This window comes from Gopherus evgoodei, chromosome 3 (assembly GCF_007399415.2).
Source record: "Gopherus evgoodei ecotype Sinaloan lineage chromosome 3, rGopEvg1_v1.p, whole genome shotgun sequence".
Taxonomy (NCBI): domain Eukaryota; kingdom Metazoa; phylum Chordata; order Testudines; family Testudinidae; genus Gopherus; species Gopherus evgoodei.
This window is the reverse complement of record NC_044324.1, coordinates 56,398,948-56,415,691: the sequence shown is the minus strand read 5'-3', so window position 1 is coordinate 56,415,691 and position 16,744 is coordinate 56,398,948. Positions and strand designations below refer to the sequence as shown.

Genomic DNA, 16,744 nt, shown 5'->3' with positions numbered 1-16,744 from the left:
ATTTATCATGATTGGATTAATCCAAAGTAGTTATATTTTACACAGTTAAATAGTATCCCTTTTATGCTGGTTGCTAGATAGGAAAACACTGTAGGTATATGTGGTTTTATTGCTTTTCATTTTTAGCAGAATATATTATTTACTATAGGGTAGGTATTTATAGATATAAGTGACTCAAATTCCTATTTCATGGTAGACTGAGATTTAAAATTAGCAAAAGTCCCTTGTGTAGTGGAAGAAGAAATAAAACTCAACAGGTCAGATTTTCAGAAATGTTAAGAACCTACAAACCTAATTCCCACCTACAGGAGCTGCAGGGGCTCTGAAAATCCAAGTTGATTTATTCATGAAATCACACTGCAATTTCTTTTGAAAGGAAAGCATTTTTTTTTAACAATAGCATGCTCTGTCAAAATATAAAATTGATCCTTTGGAAGAGATGATAGGGCCTGATCCATATACAGTTAAGTCAATGGAAAGGTGCCTATGGACTTTGGTTCTGGCCCACAGTGAGCTGGACTATAATACATCAAAGCTAATTTTTAAAAGTTTCTTTTTAAATCGCTTTTAATTTTGATTTGATTTTCAATCTATTCTGATATTCACCTTGATTATTTGTAAATCTTGATTCAAGTTCAGTAGATGATATAGGTGATTTGATTATTTGTAACCAACATTTAATTCACGGTATATAAACTCTAATGCCAAAGAAGTCCCTTCTTCTGAAAGTGAAGTTTTTTGTTCAGCTTAGTACAGAAACAGGAGCCAAAGTTCTGGGGTGTTTGAATCCAGTATTCATCTTAGACCCATCTCTAACAGTATTATACAGCATAGTCTAACTGCTTGCTGTATATATGTCATCAAGGTCCTGAAGGTCCACCTGGAATGAGTAAAGAGGGACGTCCTGGAGAACCTGGGCAGCCTGGTAAAGATGGAGATCGTGGAAATCCTGGAATTCAAGGACAACCTGGACCCCCGGGAATTTGTGATCCATCATTATGTTTTAGTGTAATTGTAGGAAGAGATCCATTTAGAAAGGGCCCGAACTACTAATTTGCAATGAGTTAGTCCATGAAATAGGTATGGTGCTTGTCTTTTATGGTCTTTCAAGTCTCAGGAAGATGACCAGAAATAATCCCTTAAACAGGAACAAAAGTACCTCTGGTTTGGTAAAGCAATAAAGATTACAAAGGTTATACATTCCATTTAAAAAGAATCTCCATTCATATTGGGCCTTTAGATGCATAATTAGCCTTGATTAAATATCAAGGGTTTTCAGAGAGAGAGTCAATTTTATCATGAATAAAATTAACCATGACATTTGATTTTTAGTATTTAAGTGCCCACTCATACTCCTGCTTCCATTGAAGTCCGTTAACATTGCTAGACAACTTCTGCAGGATTGGGTGCTAAATGTTTATTGATCAGGTGTAAATCACTGTGAAATATTTCACATTTAGCCTACATACACAGTAACTGATTTTGAAAGAAAGCGTCTAGCTGTTACTTCATATCTGTGTGAATTTCATTTGTTTGTGTACATTTAATATTTTATAGCTCAAGACTTTCCATTAGCAAAAGCATGTGTATGATTTTTACAAGATTGAGAGAAATGTTTGGCTTTTTTAGCTTTTGGCCAGTAATTTCACCCAATCTGTCTTCAATTAATTTATCTAAAGGTCAGTGTGAAATGGAATCATAATTTATCGAAGGACCAGGGTGAAAAGGAATGCGGCTGAGATTTCACCCCAGAATGACACATTCTAACTAAAGAAACAAAATGAATTATAAATTAACTGATATTAAAAATTGCATTATTTTAAAAATAAACTTTAATTTGTTTGCAACTACAGTCTACCAAGGTTGAAAATCAGTTTTTCACAATGAAGTTTAACAATTTTAATACATTCATTAAAATTACAGACTTACTTCATCCCCTTTGCTGTGCTCCACAAGGAATGTAGGTGTCAAACGTAAAAAACAGGATTACAAGAAGAAAGGTCTTTGTGCTTGCTAACTAACTGCAATGTTTGTTATGTTGTTTTGTTTTCCATTTTAAGCAAGACATTTGTATGCTCATTTTCATTGTATGCAACACTAGCAAGAAGTATTTCTTGCATTCTAAGTAAAAAAAAAAAAAAAAAAAGTGCACTATTCCCATTAGAATTTGAATACATTTTAAAATTAATTCAGAAAATCTTTGTACTGCACTTAACCAAAGCTTTACATGACTTTTTTGGTGTGTTGTTTTTCTGTTGTCGTGCTACAAAAATTTGGTAGAAAGCTTGACATTCAAGGTAAAATAAAATTTTGTAGAGACTTGGTGGTGATGTGATGAATAAATGCAAGAGTTTTTTAATTGGCTGTTCTCTGTGATAGCACAACAGAATATATATTCTCCTAGAGTAGGTATTTATACCTGGGAGCTGCTCTCCTATTTGGTATCCTTCCATCTTTTCTAAACAAAACCCAAAACAGAAAACCCTCTAAAAACAAGAACAAATCTCTCACTCTCCCCTCCCACCCTTGAAATCCCCAAATCCACCTAACCATGTAGAACCTGAATGTCATACACTGATTACTCCCTGAGCAGACACACTGACACACTGACTTCAGTTCAACTATGTAATTAGGTACTATTCATTGTCAGTAAGGGTACCAGAATCTGTCTCATAGAAATGGCATAATTCCATATGTTGTTAAAACCTTAATTTTAGTATTTAAGTTCCCATTTAATTTGTCAACTTTCAGATTTTTTATATTACTATCCTCAAACGCTATGTTTTTTCAGTAAAAACAATGAAGAGTCATTGTGGCACCTTAGAGACTAACAAATGTATTTGGTCAGAAGCTTTCATGAGATATAACCCACTTCATCAGATGTCTGGAATGGGAAATAGAGTAACAGGTATAAATATTCAGCACATGAAAAGATGGGAGTTGCCTTACCGAGTGGGGGTCAGTGCTAAAGTAATTTTCTCTCTGTTGATATTCACCCCTTCTTGTCAACTGCTGGGAATGGGCCACTTCCATTCTAATTGAATTGGCCTCGTTAACACTGACCCTCCACTTGGTAAGGCAACTCCCATCTTTTCATGTGCTGTACATCTATACCTGCTTACTGTATTTCCCACGCCATGCATCTGATGAAGTGGGTTATATCCCAGGAAAGCTTGTGCCCAAATAAATTTGTTAGTCTCTTTGGTGCTACAAGGACTCCTCATTGTTTTACTGATACAGACTAACATGGCTACCCCTCTGAAACCTGTCACTGCTTTTTCCGTTGAGCTCACTTCAATTTGAGATTTTCAGTCACTTGATTAAAAAGGAAATAGAATCACTGAAGCCAGAAGGAAAACTGTTAGTAGATTGTATCTTATCTATCTCCCTGCCAATAATTAAATGTTCCTTTGTATATTAGTAGTCCCGACATATCAGGATCCATCTCTTGCAGCAGAATTAACACAGGCCATTCTAGTAATCTTCTTGAGTTATGTTAGAATACTTTGAGTGTGCCAACAAAATAGGGGTAAAAGAGAACTAGTTAATATAATTTATATGGACTTCCAAAAAGCCTTCACATCTCTCACAACACCTATATCAAGCAAACTAAATAGATGTGGAGTGAGAGAGAAAGTATATAATATTTAGAAACTGGCTAAGAAATAGAGAAGATAAACCACGAAGAAATTATTTGTATTCAAGATGGGAAAAGAGTAAATGCGGTGCCCCTAGGTTCCATACTATGAACAGTTTGTAGTACATTTATTAATGATCCAGAAAGGGGAGTGAACAGTAAGATAGTCAAATTTTCAAGTGACAAAGTTTATTTAGATTAGTCAAGAATAGAGAAAGCTGTGAGGAATTACAGTGGGACTCAACAAAATCAGATGAATAGACAGCAAGATGGCAGGCGAAATCATTGTTGACAAATATAAAGTAATGCACATTGGAAGGAATATTTGAACTACTTATACATAGCTTTGGAAGGATTAATTTGTATACGTATATATCGGCAAATGTCAATTTCACTACACTCAAACCAACAAAAATATTTCTGTCAATAATCAAATTTTACAGATAGGCAAAGTAAGAAAAACGCTGCTTACTAGAATTTAATTTAAGGATATTTACTTCGTATTTTTTGACATGTGATGTTGACAATTTGTGTTTTAATTATTATAAAACTAACTTTTTGAATCTGTGTCTTTTGTATTTATATAATTGTCTGACCCATAATTATGAACAACTATGAAAATTTAAATAATAAAATTGCTTAAATATACATAAATGTTATCCATTAAAATTATCAAAAATTAAAATCTCCTTCTGCTAAGCCTGCTCATGTATGTTGCTGGACCTAAACAAACTGTAACCACTGAGGACAAAGACCATGATGCCATTGTATAGAGCTCCAAGAAAACTTCAACTCAATATTAAAGGACATTCAATAAAAGAAACAAAATGTTAGGATTTTAAAAGAATGAGACAGAATCATATTTAAAATATTACATCATATAAATTAATGGAACATACTCAGTTTAAATATTGTGTATTTCAAAAAGGTCATAGCAGAAACTCAGAATTCAGAGGTGGATGATGAAAATGATTAGAGGCATAGCAAGACATTTTTAACATGAGAGATTGAAAAGATTAGGTTGAGGATGTGAGGGAGTTTCCCAAACCTGAGCCATTCTTTTTAGGTGAAGAACTGTCCCAGATTGAGGTGTCGTTACAGGAGGTTTTGGAACAAATTGATAAACTAAACAGTAATAAGTCACCAGGACGAGCTGGTAGTCACCCAAGAGTTCTGAACGAACTCAAATGTGAAACTGCAAAACTACTAACTATAGTCTGTAATCTATCCATTTAAATCAGCTTCTGTACCAAATGACTGTAGGATAGCTAATGTGATGCCAATTTTTAAAAAGGGCTCCAGAGGTAACCCCAGCAATTAAGCCTGACTTCACTACCAGGCAAATTTGTTGAAACTATAGTAAAGAACAAAATTGTCAGACACATAGATGAACATCATTTGTTGGGGAATAGTCAACATGGTTTTTGTAAAGGGAAATCATGCCTCACCAATCTACTAGAATTCTTTGAGGGGGTCAACAAGCATGTGGACAAGGGGGATCCAGTGGATATAGTGTATTTAGATTTCCAGAAAGCCTTGGACAAAGTCCCTCACCAAAGGCTCTTAAGAAAAGTAAGTAGTCATGAAATAAGAGGGAAGGTTTTCTCATGGATTGCAAAAAGAATGTTATGAGTCCTCCTGAAGGTCGAAACAACAGACTGGACTTCTACATAGATTGCTTCCGTCAATGTGCACAGGCTGAAATTGTGCAAAAGCAGCATCACTTGCCCCATAACCTCAGCTGTGCTGAACACAACGCCATCAACAGCCTCAGGAACAACTCTGACATCATAATAAAAAAGGCTGACAAAGGAGGTGCTGTCGTCATCATGAATAAGTTGGAATATGAACAAGAGGCCGCTAGGCAGCTCTCTAACACCACATTCTACAGGCCATTATCCTCTGATCCCACTGAGGATTACCAAAAGAAACAACACCAGCTGCTCAAGAAACTCCCTGAAAGAGCACCGGAACAGATCCATAAAGACACATGCCTAGAACCCCGACCAGGTGTATTCTATTTGCTACCCAAGATCCATATCTTGAATGTCCTGGATGCCCTATCATCTCAGGCATTGGCACCCTAACAGCAGGATTGTCTGGTTTTGTGGACTCTCTCCTAAGGCCCTATGCTACCAGCACTCCCAGCTATCTTCAAGACACCACTGACTTCCTGAGGAAACTATAATCCATCGGTGATCTTCCAGAAAACATCATCCTGGCCACTATGGACGTAGAAGCCCTCTACACCAACATTCCACAAAAGATGGAGTACAAGCCATCAGGAACAGTATCCTCGATAATATCACGGCTAAGCTGGTGGCTGAACTTTGCAACTTTGTCCTCACCCACAACTATTTCACATTTGGGGACAATATATACCTTCAAGTCAGTAGCACTGCTACGGGTACCCGCATGGCCCCACAGTATGCCAACATTTTTATGGCTGACTTAGAACAATGCTTCCTTAGCTCTAGACCCCTAATGCCCCTACTCTACTTGTGCTACATTGATGACATCTTCATCATCTGGACCCATGGAAAAGAAGCTCTTAGGAATTCCACCATGATTTCAACAATTTGCATCCCACCATCATCCTCAGCCTAGACCAATCCGCACAAGCAGTCCATTTCCTTGACACTACTGTGCTAATAAGTGATGGTCACACAAACACCACCCTATACCAGAAACCTACTGACCGCTATACTTACATGCCTCCAGCTTCCATCCAGGACACACCACACAATCCATTGTCTACAGCCAAGCTCTAAGATACAACTGCATTTGCTCCAATCCCTCAGACAGAGACAAACACCTACAAGATCTCTATCAAGCGTTCTTAAAACTACAATACTCACCTGCTGAGGTGAAAAAACAGATTGACAGAGCCAGAAGAGTACCCAGAAGTCACCTACTACAAGACAGGCCCAACAAAGAAAATAACAACGCCACTAGCCGTTACCTTCAGCCCCCAACTAAGACTCTCCAGCACATCATCAAAGATCTACAACCTATCCTGAAAGTAGATCCCTCACTCTCAGAGATCTTGGGAGACAAACCTGTCCTTGCTTACCCCCAACCTGACCGCCCCCCAATCTGAAGCACATACCAGTAACCACACACCACAGAACAAAAACACTAACCCAGGAACCTATCCCTACAACAAAGCCCAATGCCAACTCTGTCCACATATCTATTCAAGTGACACCATCATAGTACCTAATCGCATCAGCCACACCATCAGGGGCTCATTCACCTGCACATCTACCAATGTGATATATGCCATCATGTGCCAGCAATGCCCCTTTGCCATGTACATTGGCCAAACCGGACAGTCTCTGCGCAAAAGAATAAATGGACACAAATCTGACATCAGGAATCATAACATTCAAAACCCAGTAGGAGAACACTTCAGCTTCTCTGACCATTCAGTAACAGATTTAAAGGTGGCAATTTTGCAACAGAAAAGCTTCAAAAACAGTCTCCAAGGAGAAACTGCTGAACTTGAATTGATATGCAAACTAGATACTATCAATTTAGGCTTAAATAGAAACTGGGAATGGCTGAGCCATTACACACATTGAATCTATTTCCCTCATGTTAAGTATCTTGTCAAACTGTCTTAAATGGGCTATCTTGATTATCACTACAAAAGTTTTTTTTTCTCTTGCTAACAACAGTTCATCTTAATTAATTAGCCTCTTAGAGTTGGTTGGGCAACTCCCACCTTTTCATGTTCTCTGTATGTGTATATATATAGCCTCACTATATGTTCCATTCTATGCATCTGATGAAGTGGGCTGTAGCCCACGAAAGCTAATGCTCAAATAAATTTGTTCGTCTCTAAGGTGCCACAAGTACTCCTGTTCTTTTTCCGGATACAGACTAACATGGCTGCTACTCTGAAACCTCTCATGGACTGTTAACTAGATAAAAGATAAGAAACAAGGGGTAGGAACAAATGGTCAGTTTTCAGAATGGAGAGAAAGGGGTCTGTACTGGGCCCAATCCTATTTAACATATTTATAAATGATCTGGAAAAAGGGAAAAATATTGAGATGGAAAAATTTGCAGATGATACAAAACTATTCAAGATAGTTAAGTCCCAGGCAGACTGCGAAGAGCTTCAAAAGGATCTCTCAGAACTAGGTCACTGGGCAACAAAAGGGCAGATGAAGTTCAATATTCATAAATGCAAAGTAATGCCCATTGGAATGCACATAATCCCAACTATACATAATAAAATAATGGGGTCTAAATTAGCTGTTACTACTCAAAAAAGAGATCCTGGAGTCATTGTGGATAGTTCTCTAAAAACATCCACTCAATGTGCAGCGGCAGTCAAAAAAGCGAACATATAGGAACCAGAGAAATGTAAATTTGGTTTACAACCATGAAAGTAAATACATTTGAAGTCAAAGATGGAACTTCAGGTTGCCCACACTCACCCATTTTTGCAGGTTCTCAGGACAGTTTATAATATTACTCTGTATTGTACAGTGTAACAGTAAGTTATGGACTATCAGTCCAGAATTACAGCCTTAACACTGATTCTCTGTTGTGTAACAGCAGGACGTTCTAAAAACCCCAAAACAGATTATCCAGTATTAATGGCAGCAGCTGCAGAACATAGAATTTCTGGATAGATAATACCTATTAGAAATAGTTTCAAGATTTTCTCTTCCACCCATTTTACTTTACTATTTCCCTTTGTTACCCAATCTGTTGCATCAAGAGGACCATTTTTAAAACAAACACATACACACATTTTCTTTAACTGAATTAAAACTCATATGAACAAACAAATAAAACTATGATTTCCTAATCCCACATAAAAATAGATATATACTGTGGAAGACACCTCCACTATTGTACCTATTAATCTCTATTTTATATCCAGCAGATGGCACTAAAGCAAAATTGTACTGCACTAATTCTACTCAAACTGCACACATTCATCCTAATCAGCTGCAGGGTAGAGCCTTGCTAGATTCAACCATAAACAGAATTACTAAAACTATAATCCCCATGAAAGGACTTCCTGCTACAGCTGCCGCTAATAACTTGCTTAAATGGCATCCTCCTTTGTAATGGGAAGTAAATTAGATTGCAAATATGAATTTAAAAGCAATAGGAAAATCTCCAAACTGATCGCAGAAAGATGCACATATACTGGTTGAAATAGACCTGGGCTGTCCTTTATGTATGAGCATCTCTTCCCAGAAGAGCCACATAAATGACTTAATTTGTTGTGCACACACCCCAACACTCAGCAGCCCACCACTATATTTTGGCACCTGATGGTAGGCACAAGAGCTGGTCAGATCAGTTGAAGGAGAACATTACATGCACATCTCACAGGTCTATCCAATTGTATCAATTTTAACAGAGTGGGAAGATGATCCTCATTGCCAAATAATAGAGATGGGTGAAATTTTTCAAACAAAACTTTTTTTTTTGCAAAATAATAATAATAATTAATAATAAAGAGCCAGATTTGGTGACTCTGAACCATTTCCTGAATTTGTTTTGATTTTTCCAAATGGCTTTGATAAACAAGCATGCACACACACATAATATGAACAAAATCAAAATGTTTGGATTAGGTGCTTTCCAAACAAAACCTTTTTATTCAAAATAACTTTCCTTTAGTTTTATTTTTTTAATTAATTTTTTTTTGTTTTAAAAAAATGCTCAAAATCTAAATGAAACATTTCATTTCAGGTCAAACTAAATGTTTTGTTTGACCCAAAGTGATTTTTTTCAGAAGGGAATTGCCAGTAAACTGGAAAATCCATTATTCACCTGGCACGATTAAATGGCTATTTCTCAGATCTATCAAGAATCAGAATTCCATTGCATGCCTAGAACCTTCCCAAGTGTCCAAAACTAATCTGATCTCTTGGATGTCACCTGTCTCATATCATACTGCGCCTGGTGATCCACACCTGTAGGGTGAGGCCTGAAAGGGCCAGAAGACACTAATGGGAAACAAAAGGATGTTAGGTAGAATTCTATCCAAGTCCAGTAGTTATATGACTAGAGCTGGTCAAAAGTCACAGTCTCTATCGCTCTATCAGAAAATTCTGATCTTTTGAAATTTTCTCTTATCTTGACCAAAAATCAAAATATTAAAATTTTTGGCACATTGAAAAGCTCAAGGAAGTTAAATGATGAAATACTGAAATGTTTCATTTTTTATCTAAATGAAATGACATTTCTGAATCATATTGTTTTGTTTTGTCAATCAATATGCTTCATTTCAATTTGATTAAGTATTAATCTGTATCTTCCAGAGCTGCTATGATACTTTGTGGGACTTATAATTCAGGTGCCTCATGCCCCCGTTCCCCTCTAAGGACCGGGCTCCCTAGCCAAACAATATATTTCATGATGCACTGTGATTATTTTACTTTCATGATGCATTGTGGTGGTTCAATCAGAGGAGAGATTATAGTGCATCATAGAAGCTATAGTCTAACCAAGAAGTCCAGTCCGTACAGGAAAATGAGGCACCATGGTAGCTCAAGTGAACACAGATTAATGTTGAACTGACCTAAAACAAAATCTTTCAGTTTAGTTTGACCAGATCTGAAGCAAAATAAAACATTTTGATTTTCCCAGTGTAACTGGCATTTCCTTCTTATCCTGATCATCTTTAAACATGGAGCATGGGCTAGTATTTAAGCACAGGACTAGAAGTTAAGAATGTCTCACTTCTATTCTTAGCCCTGCCACTAACTGGCTGTGTGATCATGGCCAAAAATTGAGGGTTTGATCTAATGTCCACTGAGGTGAGTAGAAAGACTACAATTGACTTCAATAGATTTTGGATCAGGCCTTTCAACTCTTTCTGGCTCAGTTTCTCTGCCTGTAAAATGGGGATAATAAAACATCGAGACCTGACTAGGATGTTGGGAGGATTATTAATTCATTAATAGTTTGAACTATGGAGATGTGAAAAGTATTATAGCTATGTTATTTATTATTGAAAGCATAATGCTGTGCTGAGCTTAGCCCTCTCTATTTCCTCTGTGCCTCTGAGAAGTCATTCTAGGAAAGTTTGGAGTAGATACATATGGGCTGGTGTCATAAGTAAAAGGCCAGATGTCACAGTTGACTTCTACATGTGAAGTATTTATTTGGCATATATGTAGTTCATAACTCTCAAATTTGCTTAATCGGCAGACACCAGTCTCCCAGTAAAAAAAAAAAAGAAAGTCAAGAGTATGGATCTTGCACTAACTGGCCAGATAGCATAGCCCTGCTACCATTGGACTTCATCTTGTGAGAGGTTGATTATCATTCTCCGCTCCAGAAAAAGAGGGGAGGGTGAGCAGTCATTCATAGGAGGAATTGAACTCCCTCAGTTCAGCACTGATTGGACTCCTAGTGAGTGGCATATGATGAGAGCTTTCACTACCTACCTCCTGGATGCAATAGGATAAAACTTTCAACCAGTGTGACCACCTGTCTGACAGGTTTGGCTGTATCCTTCGCTAGTTCATTTTTATACTGTGTACTCAGACACAACTTTTAAGTAAACCCCAAGAAGCACAATGGATCTTTATATCCAGTATAGAAAACATGAAGGATGAACCTGATTTCATGTCAAGAATTTATATTAGGTGAGCACAATAATCCAGATAAGAAGCTGTTGCTGGGGAGGAGAGTTAGGGCCTGATCAAAATCCACTGAAATCAGCTGAAAGACTCCCATTGAGTTAAATGGGCTTTGAATCATCAGTCCCTTATTTAACAAAGTCCACATGAGAGCCCTGATCCAGCAAAACACTTATGCACATGATGACTTCAAATGGCTGCTTGTGCTTAAAGTTAAACATGAGCTTCAGTGCTTTGCTGGATCAGAACCTAGCATCAGACACAAAAAGGACTTTAATTTCATAATGCTCTTTCAGTAACACCTTGTACTGCACTTTCAATCTATCTAGATGTTCCCCAGATAGAAAAGGTGAAATATACTCTAGAAAAGATTCACTTTAAAAAATATTTACTATGTACTGGAATGCTGCTTCTATGGCATTCTTTCAATCATTTGACATGTTATAAGATGTAATCGAAATAGTTTCACAAATACTATTACAATACATAAGGGTGTGTTGATGAATTAATAACAACATGAATTAACAGGAAAAAACCCATTAGAAATGGGATTTTCCTCTGTCAACAGACACAGGATAAAAGTTAAATAGTTGTCCCCTGCAAATTGGAGGACTTAAACCCATATACCAGTTGCTGAACTGCTGTTGTGCAATTCTTCATCTTCTCTTTTCTTTCAAGTTTTTCCCCCCTGATATTTACTGTATTTGTATTTAGTGCTTTTTATTACAACCAAAAACAAAAAAAAACCCAACACATTTTTGGTGATGTGCCAGTATATGGTATCACTCCAACTTTTTTCTTTTTTACTTTCTTCCTTTTTTTTTTTTTGGATGGCAAAAATGCCAAATGTCAGAAGATATTTTCACAGAAATTGGTTGCTTGGCAAACTCTCAGATGGTTATGTGAGCAGCTTTGTTGTCTGCCATGTGATTGTCGTACTCTCTGTGTACTCTGAGTTGGTTGTCTCACAGTTTTTGACATTATCTTCTTTTGCAACCAATGAAAGTACATACTCTGCTTCCAGCTGAAGAATGATAGTTTAGACTCCTTCGTAAGATTTAACCTTGAGACTTTCATGGCATAATCTATCCATATTGTTGGTCAAAAATATTTGCCTTAACTTTAGAACCTCATAAATTCCATTCTGTGTTCCATTTGTTTTTGGGTTTTTTCAGTTTGTCCTTTGTGAAGCATGAAGAGAATCTGTGGCATCTTAGTGACACATCAAAATTGCATATTGTATATCATACAAAAATGGAAAACGATTAAAATCATGTTTTGGAGAAAAGACTTTTTTGGGGAAAAATACAATGCTAGCTGAGGAGATTAAGCAACTAGAAGGCCCTGCGACAGTTAGGGGCTTGATTCCTCAAACCACCACAAGTAGTGGAATTGACTTCCATGGGATTTCTTCATGAAGCTTCAAAGATGAAAGAGAAAGATACTGAAGAAAAAATATAAGAAGATATAATGTGACCTGTATATACTGTAATGGAGGAAAAGATGGTCATAGCTCTTCAGTTTGCATATCAACTCTAATGTGGCACACATTTTGTATCTTTTTTTGGTCCATAAATGCAAAGTCATACATTTTGTGAAGGGAATAATTAACCTCTTGGCACCAGGAGTTGGGCCTCCCAAATGGCAACTGCAAATGGAAACTGTCTTAGAGCTGAGTGTTGGGAAATCCTGGCATCTAGGAGTAAGGGCTGGACTACAGTGCAAGAAATCAGAACAACTGTTCCAGCCTAGTATTATCTAATTTCTACATTGGAAACTGGCAAGAAATACTAGCTCCCAAATGGGGTTTATTTTATAAAAGTTGAAAAAGAAATTGTATATATTCAGTAAGTCCTTTCATAATATTTCTCAGAAAAAAAAAAACAAACCAAAAAAATAGTCCTGGTTGTGTGATTATGATCCCCTAGAACTTGCTTTAAATACATATAAAATCCACTGAACTGGCGAACTCTTTTAATTTGCTTTTCATGTTTTAAGAGGCAGGGGCTGAATTGACATTTACAAGAAACTTTCCTTTGCCCTCTCTGAGCTAATGACACACGGGGTAACTTTAACATAGGAATGGTTAGGACATTGATAGAACTACATTATCCCATGTTGAATCACAACTCACTTTTATAATGGCCTGATTTTAGAGTGGGTGGACAAATGCTAAACAGACATTTGATGATCAGGCAGCATGTTTGGAGACAAATTTGATAACGATGATTGGCTTTTGATGGCTCCTGGAGGTGATACTGCAGGCTTTACTATGCTCACCGTGGTGGTGTCCCTAAGAGGAGCTCTTGCCAACCTTGCAAATGCCATGAAGCCTGAGGGGTTAATTTCCACCCAGGGTTCCGTGGCAGATCAAGAATGCACTGCCATCTGGGAGCTGATTTAGCACACTTGAGCCAATTTGGAAGGGTATTATGCAGTCAGAGAAGAGAGGTGGAGGCTAGTATGTTGTGCTGATTAGATACTAGAGTAAGGACCTCTGTAGTGACAGATGAGTTTGGGTTTTTTCCCCCTTTTCTATTAAGGCAACTACATGGGAAGAATAAACCTAGAGACTGTTGCCAAATTTGTATTTAGTATTCTGATTTAGTAGCAGAAAGTCTCCAATAAAACACTACAGAATGTGGAGACAGTGGTTTTATGTTCAATCATGAGCCTGTGGTGAACTTTCCTCTTTGTTGTTGCCTCTTGGCAGACCTTATATCATCTGAACGTGTTGGAAAATGAATATCTAGTTGTAATGTTTTTTCTATATGCCATCAGGAGCAAATATACCAGCATATGAGACTACAATGGGTTATAATAATGTTGGTGAAGTTGATGCTAGTGTATAAAAGAAACCTTTAGTTACCATATGTAAAAAAGTTTGATTTTGTTATTTAGGGCTTTTATTAAGCATATTTCAAATCATTACCATTAAGATCTGCCCCTTGCCTTGACTTTGTAGTACTTGGAATGCATTAGGGGGAAACATGCATGAAATATTTTTATAATTATAAATTTAAGGCTTCTGTAAAGGACTTAAAAAGACTCCTAAAATACTGTGCTAACTTTCCATGAAAGAGTCATGTAAGTGTTGAAACACTTGCCAGGTGACTATAGCCCCTTATAATATGAGATTAGGCAAAAGTCATAGCTCTATGGGCTCTTCCATGTGGTATATTACATGATATGCTGTAAGAAATCATTTGTTAGTCAACAAATAATGTAAGCTGCTCACATGGAATTCTATGAACTTAGATTCTTTCTATGCATGAACAATTTATTTTTGCTATGAATTCTTTGGTCAGCTCAGCTTTTAGATGAGAAAGCTAAGCAGGTATGACACTTTCAGAGTTAAACTGTAACATAGGTATGTCCCTTTATAGATAAGTGTTCCTGGGAGAAGTCGTATATATCTTGATGCTGGTCAGTAAAGAGACTTCAACAAAAGTGTTTATTAATGTAATTGAAAGAAGCAGAATATTTTGGTATCTAGAATACTTGAAGTTACAAGGGGTATTTATGTTCAGCCTTCAGGTAACTCATGCAGATCCTTTACTAGAAAAGTGGTTGCCATTAAACAAGCAGCATTGCCAACAGTTATCCTACAGAGGTATCTGAGCTCTTATGGGACCAGGAAATAATGAGAAAAATTAAGACGTTAGACCCACATTATTCACTATTAAAAGTAATTCAGTATTTAATATTAGACCGCTCCACCCCATTCTCAACTAGGGCTGGGGATTCCACCCCATTCTCAATGGTTTTCCTGTTCTGCAAAATTAATAGTGATTTAAAAAAAATTATCCTATTTGGCATCAGGACAAACCTGAGACCTTTCAAAGATCCTGAGAGAAAGAGACTGCCAGAATAGCCAATACCCATAAGGTTAAGGCACTCACCCAGAACATGGGCAACTTAGATTCAAATCCCTGCTCCCTCTTTTGACCAAAAATTCCATTCTGGACCAGAACATTTCCCAATAGAAGTTTAGTCAAAACTGACCCTTTCCTCAAACAAACACCAGTTTCAACAAAATGGCATTTTTCAGTTAAAAAGAGTAATCAAAAAAATTCCTAACCATCTCTATTCTCAACCCAGTGTTGCCAGCATCAATCCTGGTAGGGAAACTGTGTGCTCTATCTCAGGGGCTAATGTATGCCAATTTTTTTTTGTCTTCACTGCTCCATCCTTCAATTCTGTCTCCTGCCTTCCCTCCCAAAGTAAAATAATTTTTTCACCCATAGACATAAAACACAATTGTATTTCTCTTTCATCCAAATCCAGCTTCGGGCTGTTATCAATAAGGTATATGACCTTCATTCTCTGGCATTGTTATGTTATCACCCGGGCTGGCTCCAGGCACCAGCATTCCAAGCTGGTGCTTGGGGCGGCAATCTGCAAGGGGCGGCAGTCCCTCTTGTTTTGCCCCCAAGCAGCGCGCCGAATTGCTGCGGCGGCGGCAGTCCATGTGTCCTTAGGATGGCATGTGAGTTTCTGTGGCAGCGGCAATTCGGCAGCAGCTTCTATGTTTAGCTGTCCGTGGTGGCTTCAGCTAAACATAGAAGGGCTGCTGAATTGCTGCCTCAGTGGAAACACGCCTGCGGCCCTAAGGGCACACGGACTACCCTCGCCGCCTGCGGTGGCAATTCGGTTCGCTGCTTGGGGTGATGAAAAATGTAGAGCTGGACCTGGTTACCACCAACCCTCCTGTAGCAGCATGAGATGGATTTGGGTATGTAACAGAAAAGTGAAGGAGAGTTTTTTTTTTCTTGCTTAGGAGGGAAGTGGTGGTGGTATTTCTGTGTGGCGGGGGAGAGAGGGGGTGTTTTCCATATCTCTGCTGGGTGGACTGTCTGTTTTTTTCAGTTTTCAGGCAGCATTGGGGATGTTAGTATGACAAGATAAAGGTTTAAAAACCATCTTCAGGCAAATATAAACAAAGCTTACATCATCTTTTTTTGCAATAGACTTCAAGGCCTGATGTAACATCTAATCTTTTGTGTAAAACAGGCCATAGAAGTTTATTCAGTGAACATCTTTTTCCCTCAAGGCTTTGCATCTTGTCAGAAGCTGTCCATTTTTTGTTGTTGTTTTTTTTACTAAAATAAACACTACTTTTATTTTTCTCTCTTCATATCACAAAGATACTACTTTTTGTTTTAATTCTGCCTCATTGAGATCTTTCCCCATTACTTATTTTTTTACATCCTAATTTTCTTCTCTTCCTTTTTTTAAGTTTCTGTGTGCTGCATTTCTCTTTCACTCTTTTCCTTTCTGTATTCCTCCTTCCAATTCAGTATTTCATGTATTTATATAATGCCCATTAGCATACTATCTGAGAACCTCTCTTCAGAGCTGACAAGCAGGGAAGCATTATTACTGCTGGCCCCATATTACAGAGGGGGAATGGAAGTACAGAGTGCCTAACCCTAAATCACACAGGAAGTTCAACCTGGATTTTTTGAGTCCCAGGCCAGTATTA

The 16,744-nt window shown here is 37.5% G+C and overlaps 1 protein-coding gene across 4 annotated transcripts in view; it reads left to right on the top strand.

Moving 5' to 3' along the window:
• COL21A1 (collagen type XXI alpha 1 chain) overlaps positions 1–2,910 on the top strand; it is a 214,967-nt gene extending 212,057 nt beyond the window's left edge. For all 4 annotated transcript variants that reach the window (XM_030555641.1, XM_030555640.1, XM_030555639.1 and 1 more), the window contains one exon: positions 866–2,910. In XM_030555641.1, the coding sequence (XP_030411501.1) occupies positions 866–1,053 (188 nt within the window). In that variant the 3' untranslated portion in view covers positions 1,054–2,910. The remainder of the gene's footprint in view (positions 1–865) is intronic.
• Positions 2,911–16,744: the final 13,834 nt, after the last annotated feature.